General features: G+C 41.3%; 1 protein-coding gene across 1 annotated transcript in view; it reads left to right on the top strand.

Moving 5' to 3' along the window:
• Positions 1-5,531, top strand: part of LOC147855687 (glutamate receptor 3.3-like) — a 6,415-nt gene extending 884 nt beyond the window's left edge. Inside the window, exons 2-6 of the mRNA XM_087330764.1 lie at positions 844-2,192; positions 2,540-2,820; positions 3,548-3,579; positions 3,690-4,093; positions 4,842-5,531. Of these exons, the coding sequence (XP_087186890.1) occupies positions 844-2,192; positions 2,540-2,820; positions 3,548-3,579; positions 3,690-4,093; positions 4,842-5,360 (2,585 nt within the window). The 3' untranslated portion in view covers positions 5,361-5,531. The remainder of the gene's footprint in view (positions 1-843; positions 2,193-2,539; positions 2,821-3,547; positions 3,580-3,689; positions 4,094-4,841) is intronic.
• Positions 5,532-18,206: the final 12,675 nt, after the last annotated feature.

Below are 18,206 nucleotides of genomic sequence, written 5' to 3'. Positions count from 1 at the left end.
AGATCTATGCATTGTTGTCAAATCATGAAATCTGAAGGTTTGTTGTGAACGGTTTTATAAGAACTTTTGGAGGGTTTTTATATGAATTCAAAGGGGTTTATTACTCTCATATGTATTCTGAGGGTTTATACGAGGTCTTAGATGATATTACACATCAATAATCATATATTGGTTTTTATAAACGAATGAATTCATAGGGTAATCTATGACTTCTTAGGGTTTTATATGTTTTTTTAAAGCCTTAATTAAGTTTTAGATGGTGCTACATAAGGCTGCAGTATTAGTCATCTATGTGTTATTCTCAATAGAATACATTCATTATAAAAGATTTTATATAATAGGGCTGCATGCATGTTCATCTATGAGGTGCTATAAAACAATGAATTTCTAGGTTTTCTTTTTTTATTTATTTATGAAAAGATTGCATCAGTGGTAGTCTATGTGTTGTCATTAAAACAATGAATCCTTAGGGTCTCACATGAATTTAAGTTGTAGTAATAGTCATCTATATGCTGTTAGAAAACAATGATTAGGTTTTTACATGAGTAAGGCTGATTATAAAAGTGTTCATCATTGCTTATCATTCTAAAACAATGGATTCTGATGCTACGTTTATATGGGTAAAGCTGCATCATTGATCATCGATAAATTTTTGAGGTTTCTGAATCAGATGGTCATTTTATGGGTTGCTATATAAAAGGATGTAAACTCTGAGGGTGCTATGTGATGAATCCATTGTTGGGTGTTTGTGGTATACATGAAATTTGGGGATTGGAGTTATTTCGTATATGATTCTTAAATTTGTTTTGTCATCTCCTTTTTGAATATTGTTTTTGTTGGCAGCGCTGGAACTCCTTAAACAGAAGGTAGTGGCCATAATAGGACCACAATCTTCATCAGTCTCTCACTTTGTGGCATTTATGGGTGGTGCAACAAAAGTTCCTATTGTCTCATTTGCTGCAACGGATCCCGCTCTATCAGAGTTCCAATATCCCTATTTTTTCCGCATTGCACATAGTGATGCACTACAAATGGAGGCCATCGCATCTTTCATTGCGTACTATGGATGGCGACAAGTTATAGCTATATATACTGATGATGATTTCGGAACAAATGCCATCACTTCATTAGGTGATGCTTTGGAGAATTTTGGGTCCCACATCATTCAAAAAGCTGCCCTTTTGCCTTCCAGCAACAATACGATGATTGGGACCATCTTATCCAACCTCGCATCCACCCAAACAAGAATCTTTGTTGTTCATATGCCACAATATCTTGCATTTTCACTCTTCTCAGAGGCGAAATACTTGGGTATGATGAGTGCTGGTTATGTTTGGATTGTCTCAGATTCGACTATCGGAACATTGAACTCTTCAAACCTTGAAGATCTTAACTTTGGAGCATTGCAAGGTGTTATAGGAACACGTGCGTATTATGCATCACATTCGCACCAGTTTCAAGCTTTCCTTTCCAAGTGGAAAAATGAGGCGTTGCAATCTACCCTTAATCCACATATTTATGGTCTTTATGCATATGATTCAGTGTGGGTTATTGCCTATGCACTCAAGAACTATCTTAAGGAAGGCAGGAACTTCACGTTCAATGATTCAGTGATTTCACAAGAAGGTATTGGAGATGGGTCAGATCTAGCTCAGCTAAATGTTCTTAAGGACGGATCATTACTCCGAGACTATATATTGCAAACAGATTTTGTAGGCACTTCTGGAGATGTTCGATTAAGCTCAAAGGGTGACCTTATCCGATCAGCATTTGAAATCGTAAACATTGTTGGAAAGAACTTGAACGTGGTAGGGTATTGGACAAATGAAACACAACTATCTCTCTCTCCCCCAGGAACAAATAGTAGCGAAGATGTCAATATGCTCTTATCCCCAACAAAATTTCGTAATTCTTCAATGCAGATTGTATGGCCTGGTAGCATCACTGAAAAACCTCGGGGATGGGTTCTTCCCAAGAATGGAAGGCAGCTACAAATAGCAGTCCCAAAGAAAGCAGGATTCAAACAGATTGTGAGCAAGAGTGGAAACTCAAGTGGCTTCAATGGTTATTGTATCGATGTTTTCCAGAATGCTCTCAAATACCTCCCTTACTTTGTTCCATATGAATTTGTTTTCTATGGGGACAAGACAACACCAGTTTATGATGATATGGTTGAGGCTCTAGCAGAGAAGGTAATGTAGGTAGCATATAATTTGTTTTCAAATTCTTTTTGATAAAACTATGCATTTATCAAATTTTATTTGAATTAGGAGAAAAAGTAAAACTATACACCTAACACAGCAATGAGAAAACGTTTTATGACATCAATGTGATGGACCTTCTAGCTTTAATCATATATGACATGATCTGTGCATGTCTACATATCCTCGGTATATATGACACTTGGATCCTCAAGTGTGTGTGTTTGTATATATATAGCACTCTAATAATATTTGAATTTGGTTCATTTCCTTGGATTTAGGCACTGGCAATGCATTATTTCAAAACAAATCAAATCCTTCTTTGCAATATTTTGCAGGTGTTTGATGCAGTAGTGGGTGATGTTACAATCACAACGAAACGCATGGGTATGGTTGACTTCTCACAACCCTACACAGAGTCTGGACTTGTAGTAGTTGTACTGGCAAGAGATTCGCAGTCTGCCAATGCATGGGCGTTTCTTAGGCCTTTCACAACAAGCATGTGGTTGACAACTCTTGCATTCTTTATTTTGACTGGGATGGTTATCTGGATGCTCGAACACAAGAAGAATCGAGATTTCCGAGGCCGTCCGAAAAAACAAGCCGTAACCGTCCTATGGTGAGTAAATTTCTGACAATAGGTCTATGCTGTCTACAACACATGAACACACACACCCTCTCCTACCACATCAAAAAGGAAATGAACCCAGACTATGCCTATGTTTTGTTGTTGTTGCCCTGAATGGTGGTGGTCAGTTGCTCATAAATGGTGGTTGGCATTGAGTGGGTAGTGTGTGAATCGGCAGGTCACTGTATAAATACTAGAATACCCACATAGTCGCATATTTTGTACTGCAGAATAGTCTTCTGGTAATATTAGAAGAAGGACATAAAAGCAATGCAAAGTTCTGACCTCCGAAAAGAAAAGCAAGTTTCTGGAAAAAAATGGTTAAGACTCTTATGCAACCAATCCTTGAATGTTTTCACCATGAACATAGAGATCTATTTCTTTGTTTTAAATTTCTAGTGATGTAGAGAACTTTCATGTACTAATCGCTAAATACATTTGGAACACATCCATAAAGTTGCTGAATGGTAACATGTATGATTCCTTCTTTTGTTTCTGCATTGTTGACATTAGATACAGTTACATACCTTGGAGTTTTCATGATTGACATGCACGTTCCACACACATGCACAAATATATCTATATCTATATCTATATCAAGGCCCGAGAAATAATAAAATTTATGTTTTGTGAATGCACATATTTTTTATCTTTAGATTTAACTACTTTTGTTAAGCGATTGCAATAGTGGACCTAATTTCCGACTTTTCAAGTGCAGGTTTACTTTCTCGACACTGTTTTTCTCCCAAAGTAAGCACTTTCAAAACCCTTCAACAAAATGGGTTCTTACATAACGTTTTGGTTCTCCGATGATTTCAACATTTTTTTTTCTAAACTAGGAGTATGCTTTTTTATGATAGATGAGAAAACAAAGAGTACATTGGGAAGATGTGTCCTGCTTGTATGGCTTTTTGTCGTGCTTATCATCACGTCAAGTTACACTGCAAACTTAACGTCGATTCTCACCGTGCAACAACTGAGTCCGACGATTCAAGGCATTAGTAGCTTACAAACGAGCAACGTTCCTGTGGGTTATCAAACCGGATCATTTGCACAGGATTACCTGATTAGCATCAATATACAGAAGGAAAGGCTGAAACCTTTGCCAACGATGGCTGATTATGCAAATGCTCTTAGGTTGGGTCCAGATAAAGGAGGTGTTGCTGCTGTGGTTGATGAACTTCCCTATGTACAAATCTTTCTGGGCACCCATTGTGGATTCACCATAGCTGGCCAAGAGTTCTCTAAAGGTGGATGGGGTTTTGTAAGTAACCTTTTCTTTTTACTGTTTGTGTTAGTAAATGTTACTGAAAAATACTGCCAAATGTTTTCCATATTACTAGAATAGATCCAAGTTTTCAAAATGTTTTACGAGAATATATCCCTTTGCTCATAGAATTTTTTGTGTGCTATAGCGGGGTATTTGATCAATTAAAATTTGGAAACCTAGGGGTATTTTGGTATTTTGCAAACTTGGAGGTGTATTAGAGACACTTCGCCCAACAACTTGATTTGTGTGTTTTTATTACACTTGAGTCTTGGAGTTGGCAACATAGAAGGATGCACACAAATCCTCACCAATGGAGAACGATTGAGACTAGGTATCATCCCCATGTGGCCCAACTGTTGTTTCTTTTATTAGCCTAAGAATTTAGAACCCTACAGTGTAAAAAACCGAAAACAAAAAGATGCAAATGTGGACACAATTATTGTTTTTGGGAAAAACTTCAAATTCTACTATTGTTTACACACTTCACATGTTTCTAAACTCTTTAGATATCATATGTTTTCTTGTCGCTATGATTACGACATATTCTCGAGCAAGACTATGACTGAAAATTTGGGAGCTACATATTTCGGGGTTGCAATATAGAGTTTAGAGTGTAGAGATTTGAGGAGGTTTCTATATCCCAGAAATAATTCTTGCCCTACCCTACCTTTGCAACATGTTTATGATTGAGAATTGTTTTTTATTTGTTTCTTTGAGCATAAACTTTTGTAAAATTTAACAGGCCTTCCCGAAGGACTCGGTGTTGGCTGTCGACATGTCGACAGCTATCCTTACAATGGCTGAAAATGGAGAATTACAGAGGATCCATGATCTATGGCTAGGTACTAGCCCATGTAATGCTGAAACCAACCAAGTTGAATCGAACCAACTAAACTTAGATAGCTTTTGGGGTCTCTTTTTGATAACTGGTGCAACATCATTTGGTAGCCTTACCATCTACATGCTTACGTTACTACTACGGTTTTGTCGTGAGGGTTCTCATACTGATTCTTCTCCGGTTGATTCATGGTCATCGAGAGGGGTGGGACTCATTAGATCTTTTGCGTCATATGTAGATGAGCCAAGCACTCGGCCAAAATCAGATGAGAAGAAGAAGAAGAAAGTTGATCAAACCATGGCTCAACTAAGTGGGGATTCATTGGGTACGAGCTCAGATGATTCTCGTCATATACCTAACAAAAGTTTTGATATCCATGGAAATGGCTCTAGCATGAATAATAATACGAGCTTTGCGTTGTAAGAATCATAAACACAAGTTCCAGCCTAAATATATTCTCAGGGTATATATACAGCCATTGGACAAAGAAAAAGACCCTATGGGTCTTGGATTTATACATAAGGAACCCTTCCATGAACATTTGTAAAGTTAGTCTTTATTCAATTGGCCCACACTAGACTGTTCTAACGCGTATTAATGCAGTTCATATTAAATTGGAATGCTATGATACAATTTAAACAATATAAGAATAGACTCATCAAGAATGGTGAGTAACAGATCTTTGAAGGACAAATATTTGCAAGCTTTCCCCTTGAGATAGGAAGTAGCTTCAACGAATTGTATGGAAATCAACCTATTTTTAAGAAACATATGAATTAGATCTTGGTTATGATTATTGGTCTTCTTATGGTATGTTGCTGAATCAAAGTAGCTAGACGTTGAATATTCTTGCTCAACTCAGCATATGTGTATAAGTTTAACTTGTCCACATTCAATTAGTAGTCACATATTATATCATCTATGCTACAACCTTCTCGACTCTTCTTTATCTCAATAAAGAGAGGTGCGATGAATAAGATGATGGATAACATTGGTATAGTGTAGTGCACTAAAGCTTATCCTCCCAATCACACTGCATGCATTTATATAGTAGAAGTCAAAGGGCATGCCTCTATATACTAGCCCCCATGCATAAGGATTTAGATTACATGTCCATCCTCTTGCCCACATAACATAAGGATTTACCCTATGAACATCTTAGAATGCCCCCCTTGACACTTTTAATGATTACATACCATCCTCCCTTAAAAGGATTTGTTGTCATCCTTGATGATTAAGTTTGGAAATGCCTTTCACAACTTGCTCTCATATTCCCAAGTAACTCCAAAGAAAGACCAACCTTTCCAAGGCACAAAAGTTGACAAAATTCGCAAGTAGCACTGCATAAAGAACTCGTTGGATATCGCCCAAAGTTCAGTCAACTACAAAAGAAATCTACAATTCCACAACACCATTTAGTATGTCCTCTTCACTAATATTCACTTCTATGGTCTACTAACATTGAACAAACGTTAGATTCCCAAGTAGCATTAGATAAACAACCTTCTTTTGAAGACACCAAAAATGGACCAAAAGCACCATTCCTAAATTTCTTCTAGTGGACATCAAGGATAACCCCCGACCTTGAATCAACCACATCATTTATAAGATTTTCTTCATCTAAAGGATTTTGCATTTCCACCATATCATTCATAACATTTTCTTCATCTAATAGACACAGTCTCTTAAGATGGAATAGAGGATGGATACAACTTAATGTTTGGTAAATCTAGCCTAAATACTGTTGGCATGCCGACTCCTTCCACTTTGTATCCTAGCGTGAACATGATGTCATGTTAGGGCTTTTGCATATATAAGCCCAACTGTAACATTGTAGGGAGAGTGAGAGAGTTTTACAAAAGAGAAATATAGTTTCCATTAGAGCTTCAATTATGTATCTTGATTCTTACCTACTATCTTCTTCTCTAGTTTATCTGTGTTATTTGCTTGACACTAATAGACAGGTCCTCAACATATTCATCCGTTGCACTAACATTCCCACATATGTACAATAAGTGGTATCAGAGTGACCCACATTATCCGGCAATAGCGAACAACAAAGACTGAGAAGAGAAATTATCCGGCTAAGAGAAAAGACAAGGCCAACAACATCTACTTTCCAAAAAATGGCAACACAGTACGAAACAAATGTGGAAATACAGAAGTTCGACGGGAAGAACTCTGCCCAATGGAAAGAAATGATGCAAGATGTGCTCATAATTCGAAGACAGGTTGAAGCGATCCGCCAAAGTGACAAACCAACATCGATGTCTGTTGAAGAGTATCGATGGAAGAAATCACATGATCGACAATCCGGATGCACCTAGCCGAGAACGTCTATTTCAACATGGCAAAGGAGAGGACGCCATTCTCAATAAGGGAGAAGTTACAGGTCGTATACGAGAAAAAGTCTTCGTTGAAGCTCATATTGATCCGATGGTTGTTCAATTTGAAGATGAGAGAGATGATCCGACCACGTCCCACATCAACACCTTCATCGGTGTGTTGTTTGAACTCTTCTACTAAGGGATTAACTTCGAAGAAGAAGTTAAAGCTCTTGCCCTCCTTTCGAGCTTGCCAACGAGTTGGGAGGTATTTTGCACGACATTCGCCAACATCTGTCCAAAGCTGAATTTGAACGAAATGATCGGACAAGTCTTCACTGAAGACATTTAGCGAAAATTGATGGGACTCACCATCGATGAATCGGTAGAAGCCACTACTCGACTGAGTCAATCGAACGAACCAGCCGATCGAGAGAACAAGCCAAAAGAACCGGTCGAAACACTAGACCCAAAGTTATGATTTCCTAAATACAGTCGGATGCTAGACCTGTGCAACAACGACGCTACCGAATGAAGCCTAATTATGCGGCAAAGGTCAAAGAAGAAATCAACAAACTACTATGAGTTGATTTCATTCGGTCCATCAAGCAAGCCACATGGCTAAGCTCAATAGTCGTCGTTCCGAAGAAAAACGACAAGATACGAGTCTGCGTCGACTATCAGAAATTGAATGTCGAAACTGTCACCGATGTGTTTCCCTTACCCTTCACAGATGGCATCTTGGATACGGTAGCAGGTGTATAGTTTCCTAGATGGCTTTAGTGGGGATAACCAAGTTTGGATGCACCCCGATGATCAAGAAAAAACCGCCTTTGTCACCTAGTGGGGTGTCTTCGTAGTGGTTGTGATGATGTTTGAATTAAAAACGGCTCTAGCCACCTTCTTGGGATTCATCACGAAATTTTTTGGCGATTACATTCCGGCTTTCATGCAAGTTTTTTTTGGATGATTTTGCTGTTTATGGATGTCAACAAGAGCATCTCGACCAGCTACGCTTGTGCCTCGACCGATGTTGGACCACTCGATTAAGCCTCAATCCGGCAAAGTGTGCATTCAACGTTTTTAGCGATGCCCTAATGAAGCATATCGTGAGTCGGGAAGGGATTGCAATGGACCTCGACAAGGTAGATGCTATCTTGGGTGCTCCGACCCCAACAACCGTGAAGGGCCTCAACTGTTTCTTAGGCCAAATTCGGAAGCACAGTTGTATGCTCCACCATTTGGCCAATTTCGCAACTCCCTTGCACGTGGTGGTTCACTGAAATGCCCTTCCATGGATTTCCACAGAGAATGAGGCATGTACAGCCTTGAAAATCATGTTGTCTCACGCACTCGTAGTCCAACCACTCGATTAAACACAACCCTTCCACGTGTTTGTCGATGCATCGGATGTGGCTATCAGCAACGCTCTCATGCAAATGACGCCTCCTAATTGGTATCGGCCAGCATATTACGCCAATTGACGTCTCTCAGCTGTGGAAAAGAACTATTCGACTACCGAGAGAGAAGCTCCCAGGGTGATATACAACATAACTAAGTTTCGACATTACCTTCTTGGCCGAAAATTTACTTTTCACGTCGACCACTTGACTCTCCTTTACTTGATCAGGAAGCAATCCCTTCCGGCCAGACTGGCTCGATGGATGCTTTTACTATAAGAGTTCGAGTTCGACATCCATCATCGACCGAGGGTACAACATGTCGTGGCCGACTACCTTAGTCGCCTCGAATCAGGCGAACCAACCGAAGGCGTTCCTGATGATCTTCCGGGTGCCGATATTTTCGACATCACGGTAGCTCCTCATAATCCGGATCCCGAAGACAAATGGATAGATGAAATGGTGTAATTTCTCAACATCGACTTCTAGTCGGATAAGTCCGGATCGACTTCCGGATTGGTTTTCAGATCCGATGAAGGTAGGGTTCAAGAAGATGGTTCGCCGCGATTAAGGACTCAACTCAAATATGTTACAATAGAAGAGGGATATACACAAACATATATATATATATATATTACAAAGGCTTTACAACAATATGCTTACATGTCACAAATCCGGTGGCTATTACAAAACAAACGGCTATACAGCAAGTTAAGAATGGGAACCGGCGAAGGCGAGTCAAGTGGGCCACCGAGACTGCGACGTCCACCGTTGGTCACACCCCGAAGAGGGTGGAGTGTTCATGTGCCACTTCGCCCTCCCTTCTCAAACCGGCCACCACGCAAACGCTCTCCATCGAGGAGAGGAAGCCGAGCCTCCAAGTGCCGCCACCGGAATGCCAAAGAGACGCCGTTGTAGAAACCCCAAACGAAAACCCCAACTCTCGCACTAAGGAAAGGAAGTGGGTAACACCCGAAGCCTCGAAACACGTGAACCCTAACTCAACCAAGAAGAAGAACCAAAACGGATTACTAAAACTCCACTCAAGAAGAAGGATTCATCAAACCCACAAGACGAAGGAGAAGAAGAAGAAGACCTAAAATGAAACCCTAAAACGAAATAGGGTGAAGAAGACCAAAGTAGAAACCCTAAGGAAAATATGAAGAAGAGAAAACTACCAAACCTTAGATATAAGTGGTATACCCTCCTAACTCAAAATGGGCAACCCTTTCACAAGAGACCCCTCCCTCGTTTTATAGTCTGAGGGAAGGACGTCACAATGTGGGATAAATATCCCCTATTATTTTATATACATTTCCTAATGTACATGTGCACATGTTGCACATCGACGACTTTGCCCATTCTATCCAGTTTTCTCACTGTAGTCGGAAATCTTCACGACAATAACAAGCCGGAGGTAGGTGACACGGTGGCTCACGGGTCCACTTTGCCCCAATTACAATAACAACCCGCATACCCGAATGTGTATATTAAATGTATATTAGTTGTGTTTGAAAAAAACAAACCACCAAGTCGGTATTTAAAGAGCATGCACGTAGATTAAGAAAAGGAAGTACAAACCGTTCCCGACGCGTGGCATTCATACCTAGTAATGATAGGCAAGATTTTGAATCTAGGGCACAAAGCCACGCCTCTGGAACCGCAACACATACGAAAAACGGTTCTTATCGGGCAAGGAGTTATTTCGCGCACAAAAGCAATCACAGAAGCACATAACTCCCAACCTTTCTCTCGAAGCTCCTCACCCTCTCGCTCTCAACACAAAAGCCACCCATCTCTCCTCTCCGCCCGACACACTGCAGGTATCACTACGCCTCTCGAAGTTTCCATGGAGCTTCGCACCTGGCTGAAACGGTACGACCTCGGTGGGTACCTCAAAGTCTCAGACGCATTGCCCCACCCAGAGGCACAGGAGATCGGCCTGGGTATCCACGCTGACACCATCACGAACGACCAGATTAGGTCGGCGCCGGGTCTCAAACATGGCGGTCCACACGACATCGAGATCCCACCCCAACATGTCCTCGAGGCACATTTCGGGGAGTACTCAGCTTTGGCAAAGGCCTACAGAACACAGGGCGGTCTGAACGTGTTGTTCGGAGATTCGGTAAAATTCCTCCGCGAAATCGGCAGTGTCCATCCCGCGAGCTAGGCGATGCCGAAGAAGAAGAAGGCTTGGATCATCATCACAACATACACAGGTGGCCAACTCGATTGGGGATCCATTACTGGTGAGAGTCTCCGCGCTGTTCTCTCTGCCTTACAAGATGGGAAGAAGTTAATCCCTACCTTGGCCCATTATCTGCCGGTGCTCTTACAAGCCTTGCAATTTGGGCAGGAAGAATGCCAGGATCCCCTTCCCACGACCAACACATGCGATTTAAGGAACAGAAGCTGGTAGTGGTCGCCAACGAGGACTTCACCATCCGTGGGCAAAACACAAACCAAGGCCGATGGATTCGGTAGCGGAGCTCCCTGACTAATCCTCAAAAAGTTCTCGTCGAGAGCTGCGGGACGAGACCCGGTAATCCCCCGAAGGAATCAAGAAGAAACCCTTTGTAGAAAGTGCGAAATGGCCTAGAGAGGCGACAGAAACCAAACAGCGCTCGGCGGCAGGACAAAGCCCGCCCAAGAAACGCCGTCGTTTGCAACACCGCAGCGATGACAAGGAGCGGATCCGCACCACATCGGACGAATTGCAGATGGTTGTAGCACCCGACAAGACGGTGACGGTAGTCCAAGACACGGCTTTGTCTCTGACTGGGGAATTTGCAGAAGGGCTAGGCCTCCGGAATCTCGAAGGACACAGTGCTGGCCATTCCTGATCTCCTCGCCGAGGCTTTTGAACTCGGGGCCATTTTGTGGTACGACATGTCCTTTGAGCTCATCGACTTCCTCACTCAATTACAAGTAGCGGCCGCAACACACGCATGGCCGAGGAACACGCGGATAAGGCGATGGTCAAGAGGGCTATCGCCGGAGAACTGGAATCCGATGAAGGGGGGGCCCAGCAAAAAATCGGCCGAAAGGCATCAGAGGAGGAGCAACCACTTGCTCAGTGAGCTGCCCAAGTTGAATACGGCCCTGGTGGAAGTATACCAAGGATTAGCAAAAACGACCCCCGCGGCCAACCAGGAGGCTGCACCTCACGAATCAGCCCAACAGACCACTACGGAGGAGGAAATGAGAGAGGGGCACCCATGACTATGGAGCCAAATAACCGAGCTGAACTCTAGGCCGAATTCATTAAGAAAGCAAATGACTCGTAGCAGTCGGCGAGCATCTTGCCCATTTTGGAAGAAGAATAATGTATAAAATTTTCAATTCTAAATTTGATTTTTGTGGATTTTTTCGAGTTTTATCGATTCTTTTTCGAATGGGTTCGACGTGCAAAGTAGTGTCCCATGGGCGTGCCAGGTGTTACCTAGTGTTACACATATCACAAGTATGCAACGTATAAAAGAGAAACCGAGCACTAACGGCCGAATAAGGGACTCGAATATCAAGGAAGGAGCGGGTGGAAAGTGCCGAGTAGAAGGAAGCTATATATATTGGGGAGTAGCGAACACAGGGGGGGTGTAGAGAGATGTACAGAACTACGTTAGGAATAGACTAATAGAGAGTGAGTGAGTGATTACCGATCATACTCGGTACTTGTATCTAAATACCTGTAAGCTAAACTTTAAATTGAAGATATACATACTTTGTGGGTAACTTCCGTGTTCTGTCGCCATTCTATTTCGTTATTCACATATATCTATATAACGTTCCGTTTGTGTAAAGGATGTGAATACAGATTGGTTGTAGCCAATCCCACAACCTATCCTTCTTAAACCCCGATCATGATCCTACCCCGAGTGGGACAGTCTAACTAACCAACACGGTCTAAGTAGTACGCCGTGACCCCTACTCTCCTTCGTCCCACAATACCTTGACCCGATTACTCAAGAGGGCAATCGAAGGTGTTCTCCAGGAGGGAGTAACACAAGAGTTTATGGGCACATGGCATATATGATCCATCATCTAAATTATGGCTTTATCCGGACTTGTATTTAATTGTAATATTTGCACCTCTTGGAATTGATAAACCACACATACTCACAGATTCACTCATGTACAATTATTGGCTTGCTTTTATTTGCATGTCGACGCTTCATTCTGCGGTTCAGATGTTACATTAGAAACTAAAAATGACGGGGGTTGGTTAAAGATCATATTTTATGCATGTGGTTTGGAATCTAGATTAAGACAAAAAGGCCAATTTCATAGACCTTAGCAAAATGTGTTGATATGTTATTGATGTTACCATGGTAAATGCTCAACCTTTTGCCTTACGAGATTTAAAGTGATTCACATACCAAATGGCTTTTGCTAGTTGTGGATAATTATAATAAAAAATAACGAAGGTTACACAAGTTTCATAACACATTAGTGAGAGAACATGTTTGTACAATCAAAACATTGAATTAATTCATTTTAGAATACATGTTCACATTACGCAAAAGAAGAATAATCACAGTTTTTACTTGAACCTCACTACTTTCTTAATGGAAGGTAATTTTGGAAGAAACTTAATCCTAGGAAAAACCATTTCGGCATTGAGATGATCGATGGTGTGACCTACATGAAATTCATATAAAGATTATGTTATCAACATGAAAAAGAAGAATTTCCTTCTTGAGAGGGAGAGAATTCATATAAAGATTATGTCATCAAAATGAAAAAGAAGAATTTCTTTCCTCTGAGAGAGAGACATATTAATGTCTTCTAAGACCAAAATTGCCCCATGAGACAATTGGTTTACAATAAAAATGGGGTATTTACCCATTCATCGAAAGTATAAATAAAAATAAAATAGAACGTAAGCTAAAGAGTTCTAGCAAAAAAACATGTTCTATAAGGGACTTTATACTAGGCCTAGTTTCATTTCCATCCAAGTCTCTCAAAAAGAAGTGGGAGGTCCAAGGGTTTCGATGTGGAGGTGGCCCGTGGTCCCAATGTAAAAGATACCGCAACTATAGCTGCTAGGCAGCGTAGCTCATGTTCCCTTATCTTCTTAAAATTGTTTCTACTCCATGTCGAGTTGCTTTGAAGCCCGACATCCGAGGGCGTTTGGTTGTTCTTTGCATTTCTGCTTCCTCAAGAGAGAGGCTGAGTGGTGTAGGTGTGTCCACATTCATCGTGTCCCCTTGTTCTTGAAAAATTGTATTAGTTACATGTTCATGAATATTAAAATGATTATGGTTAAGATATTGTAGTTTTTCCTCCCTATGTTGGTTTAGCTCTAAGATATACCTACCTAGTCTCTTTATATCTGGGGTATCTAGTAGTTTGGAGAGGGTCCTAGTATGTCTTAGTATTTCGCCCTTACCTCGGCATAAGTTGGACACTTGCATGTAAAGTGATACTCATCCTTTATCTCTATGTGACATAACCTACATAGGCTTTCCTCTCTAGGGACTCCATTAGTACGACCATTCTCAATCTCAAGTTGGTGAGATGATATCCTAAGTTGTCCAATGGCCACCCTTACTGCATTTGTCAAGAATGTATCTAGATATTTTGGTCATTGTCGCGGAAATCCGCGGGTACATGTTAGATCCGGGGCGGGACCACCGAGGTCTTGGATCTGAGAGAGATGAAGCATAAAAGGTCGAGCTTCACCGTTTCCGATGATTGACTAGGAAACCGACCAGAGCGTTTCCAGATACGTACAGGAAGCAACCAAATAAGAGAGAGAAAAGAACACGCACGCAACATCGACTCAACACATGCTTCCTATGTACAGAAACCGGAAAGAAAGAAACACACCCGAAACCAAAAGAGACACAGAAATGCATAACCCTTCATATATATATATATATATATTTACAAGAGCAAGATACAACTCCGGCTTTGAGCTAGACTAAGGTAGATTAGGTTACAACAATTGTCTGTTGCCAAGCCGCCGAGCGGGGAGCTCTTAGGCTCGTCGCGCCGAGCGGGGTCTTGCATAGGAGACAAAGCGGAAGCGAAACCCCCGAGGACATACGAGCTTTAAACCGGACTAAACCCTAAACAGACACAAAGAAGAAGACCTAAAAGAAACCCTAAAAGAAAGTCAGAAGAAGAAAGCTACAAAACCCTAAAGAAAGGTAAAGGGAAGAGACAACTACCATACCTTAGATCTAACGGTATACCCTCCTAACTCAAAATGGGCAAGCCCTTTACAAGGGACCCTCTCTTCCTTTTATAGCCCAAGGAGGGAGGGGCGTTACAATGTGAGATAATTACTCCCCTATTATTTTATACACATTTCGTAATATACATGTGCACATGTTGCACACATCGACACCTTTGCCTGTTTCACCCGGTTTTCTCACCATAGCTAGAAATCTTCACGACATCATGTAATAAAACCTAGCTACTTAGAGAAGTGCATGAAATATTCCTTTTAGTACAACATTTTAGATAGAAGTGGCTCTTGTGAGGCGATCCATTTATATCATACCTCTTGGCGTATTACTTTATTACGAACCTCATGAGAGATTAAAGTTTGATTAGTCCCATGGTTGTATATAAGGGGGGATATGTTATTAATGTCTATGGTGTCTATGCCATTTGCAAGTAACCAACGCACTACAATGATATACCAAGAGCTACTCTCTTCGGTCGGGTCGGGATGCCTCAAAAGCTTGACGGGATATCCTATCTTGTGGTTGGCTATGTAGATTCCTATGAATAAAAACTACCAATTGGAATAGTGGTTCTACTAACATTGGGAGTAGACTGAAGTCTACTCTAATAATGTCATGTGGTACTGTTGATTTGTTTCGGAGTTGACGTGATAACATCATCACCAAAGGTCTCTCTAATTGCGTCCACATGAAGGACGGTTGACCTAGAGCCCATACTATTGATGCATACATGAGTGAAGGGGTCACTAATGAGTCGAAGAGCCATCCCTTAGTCTGTGGCACTTGAAAGTATGCATGGTGGCATTGTCTCTCTAAGAATGAGAGGGATGCATGCCCTCTCGTTAGCTATTTTTGGCTGCTTAGGTCATTGAGAATTTACCTAAATGAGAAGTAAAAGTGATTCCCAGATATACATATGATCCAACTACCTCAACTGGTGTATGAGAGAGGAGTAGGTGACACTTACTCCTAACTCGAGACGACGATGTCGTGAAGATTTTCGGCGATAGTGTGAAACTTATAAGGAACATACGAAATCGAGTGTGGTTCTTATCGCAAAATATAAAACAATAATAGTAAAGATACTATTTTAAATAAGTTTAATATCTTGGTACAAAAAGATGGAGGTCTTGAAGAGCTTCTGAATGTACTTTACTACGTAGGAAACTTCGAAAATGGACATCTAAGTGTCAAGTTATGTAGGTATGAAGTTTGCAAAGAAGAAGAGAAAAATATGTAATATCCCACATAGACAGGACAAATAAAGATCCCACCATATATAACGCAGAGCAAAAGCTATTACCTTTGTGTCTATGTGTGGAGCATAGAAAGGTTAAGTTGTATGACTTAATGAATGGATGTAGCCAAATGCATATAAATATATGTTTTGGACGAATCCGACGATGGTAACTGACGACGGTGATGATGACGACCGACCAACGGTAATCGGCGGTGACCGATGGTAACCGACAACATCCGACATCCGGCGATGGATCCAACGACGGAGTCGGCGAAATGACGACCGGACGGAGAAACGCCTTATAAAAATACATTAATAATAAACATATATATGTATATATATATATTCAAAAGGTGTGCAAGTCAAGACTTGATCCTTGCACCTCCATGTTGAGAGTCTATAGACTTACCACTAGGCTATAACATTTCCTTAGAATTTTTTTTCTTATCATTATATTTTATATGTAAATTCTCATATTAGAGCTTGATTGAGTGACATGTGATGCATGAGTGCCAAATGGCAAACATGCATCACATGCATTCCATGCATTGTATGCATGTCTTGTACCCGCATGTATCATATGCATGGGAGCATCTATAAAAGGATGGATGAAAAAGATCAAAAGTATGCTATGTATGATTCAAGAATTTAAGAAGAAGAAAACTTGTTCTCCAATTGATGGTGTATCTTGTTTCTTATTTCCTAAAGTTAAGGGTCCAATCTCAAGCTCTCTCCATCTAAAATCAAGCGTTCTATCTTATCTCAATATCTCTCTCTTCCAAGCTATCTTAATTCCTTTCTCGCTAAAGCTAGTGCAACTTCGAATCCTTCTGGTCTAGAACCCCGACGGTTCTGCCTCACGATCCGCACGTAGTGACGGATCTTCACGACAATGTGTGAAAGATAAGGGCTTTAATTTTCATTAGATTCACTAACTATGTCATCAACATAGAGTAAGAGACTAAGTTACTATGCTTCCCTTACGAGCAATAAAATCAGTGATCTCATCAATGTAGATCCCAAAAAGAGTCGATGATAGGGGGCAACCCTGTTTTACGCCAATGGTGTTGGTGAAGCAATCAGAGAGGCCACCTAGGCATCTGACGCACCTAGAGACTTGCTCATATAGAGCATAGATGGCCCAAATCATGTCATTTGGTATCTCCAAGCTTCTAAGGCTATCAAACAACCGCTCCCTCAGAACTATGTCAATGGCTTTGCGGAAGTCCACAAAGCAACAATATAATTTCTTCTTGCGAGCCTTCGTCTAGTCAATTAAGCATCTAAGTGTGACGATATGGTCAATAGTGGAGAAGGCTCGTCTAAAGGCAGCCTACTCAGGTGCTCGAAGGCTTAATGTCTCCATATAATCATTGAGCTCTGCTTCCATTATTGCACCATATAGTTTAGCAAGCATATGACCTATCATAATGGTCCTATATGTATTTGGGTCCATTGGGTCCCCTCCTTTATGTATAGGGGCCACTGTGTTCATGATCCATTGTGGTGGAAATCCCTTGGCGAGGGCGCAATTGAAGATTAGAGTGAGAAAAGGAGCTAGGCACTCTTGAGCATATATTATGTGTTTGGCTCGCAATCCTGTGTGGTCTATGGACTTCCTATGTTGTAATTTTTTTATGACCTTCATGACCCTAGAGGTCAATAAAAGTGCCCCCGTGGTAGGTCGAGGTGTGGAAGGCATTGGAATGGGTGGTTGGGATCCTCGATGGGTGTTTGTGGTCTTGGTTTCCGTAGTCGCATCCATGCAAGGGCACAATCCCTACTCATGAGCATGTGGTAGAGTTCCCAATATTGAGATGAGTCCCAAAATCGTCTTTTACGACGTTGTCGTGAAGAATTTCGGCTAGAGGCGGAAACCGGGAAACATTGGCTACATCGGCGGGGTGCAGCGTGTGTACGCACCCATGTACATTTAGTGTGAATAACGAGGGCGCCTTTATGGCGCCGAAGAGTAGTCAAGTCGGGATTTATCCCACATTGTAACGCATCCCTCTCCTTGTTCTATAAAAGGAAGGGAGCGCCCTTTGAGAAGGGGTTGCCCATTTTCTTGCGTTAGAGGGTATACCGTTAGATTTAGGGTTAGTTAC

Source organism: Azolla caroliniana, unplaced genomic scaffold, assembly GCF_043228905.1.
Source record: "Azolla caroliniana isolate FFs.n. ecotype wild unplaced genomic scaffold, voAzoCaro1.0.p SCAF_14, whole genome shotgun sequence".
Lineage (NCBI taxonomy): Eukaryota > Viridiplantae > Streptophyta > Polypodiopsida > Salviniales > Salviniaceae > Azolla > Azolla caroliniana.
Note: the sequence above shows the minus strand (reverse complement) of the source record. Positions and strands in the feature narration are given on the sequence as shown.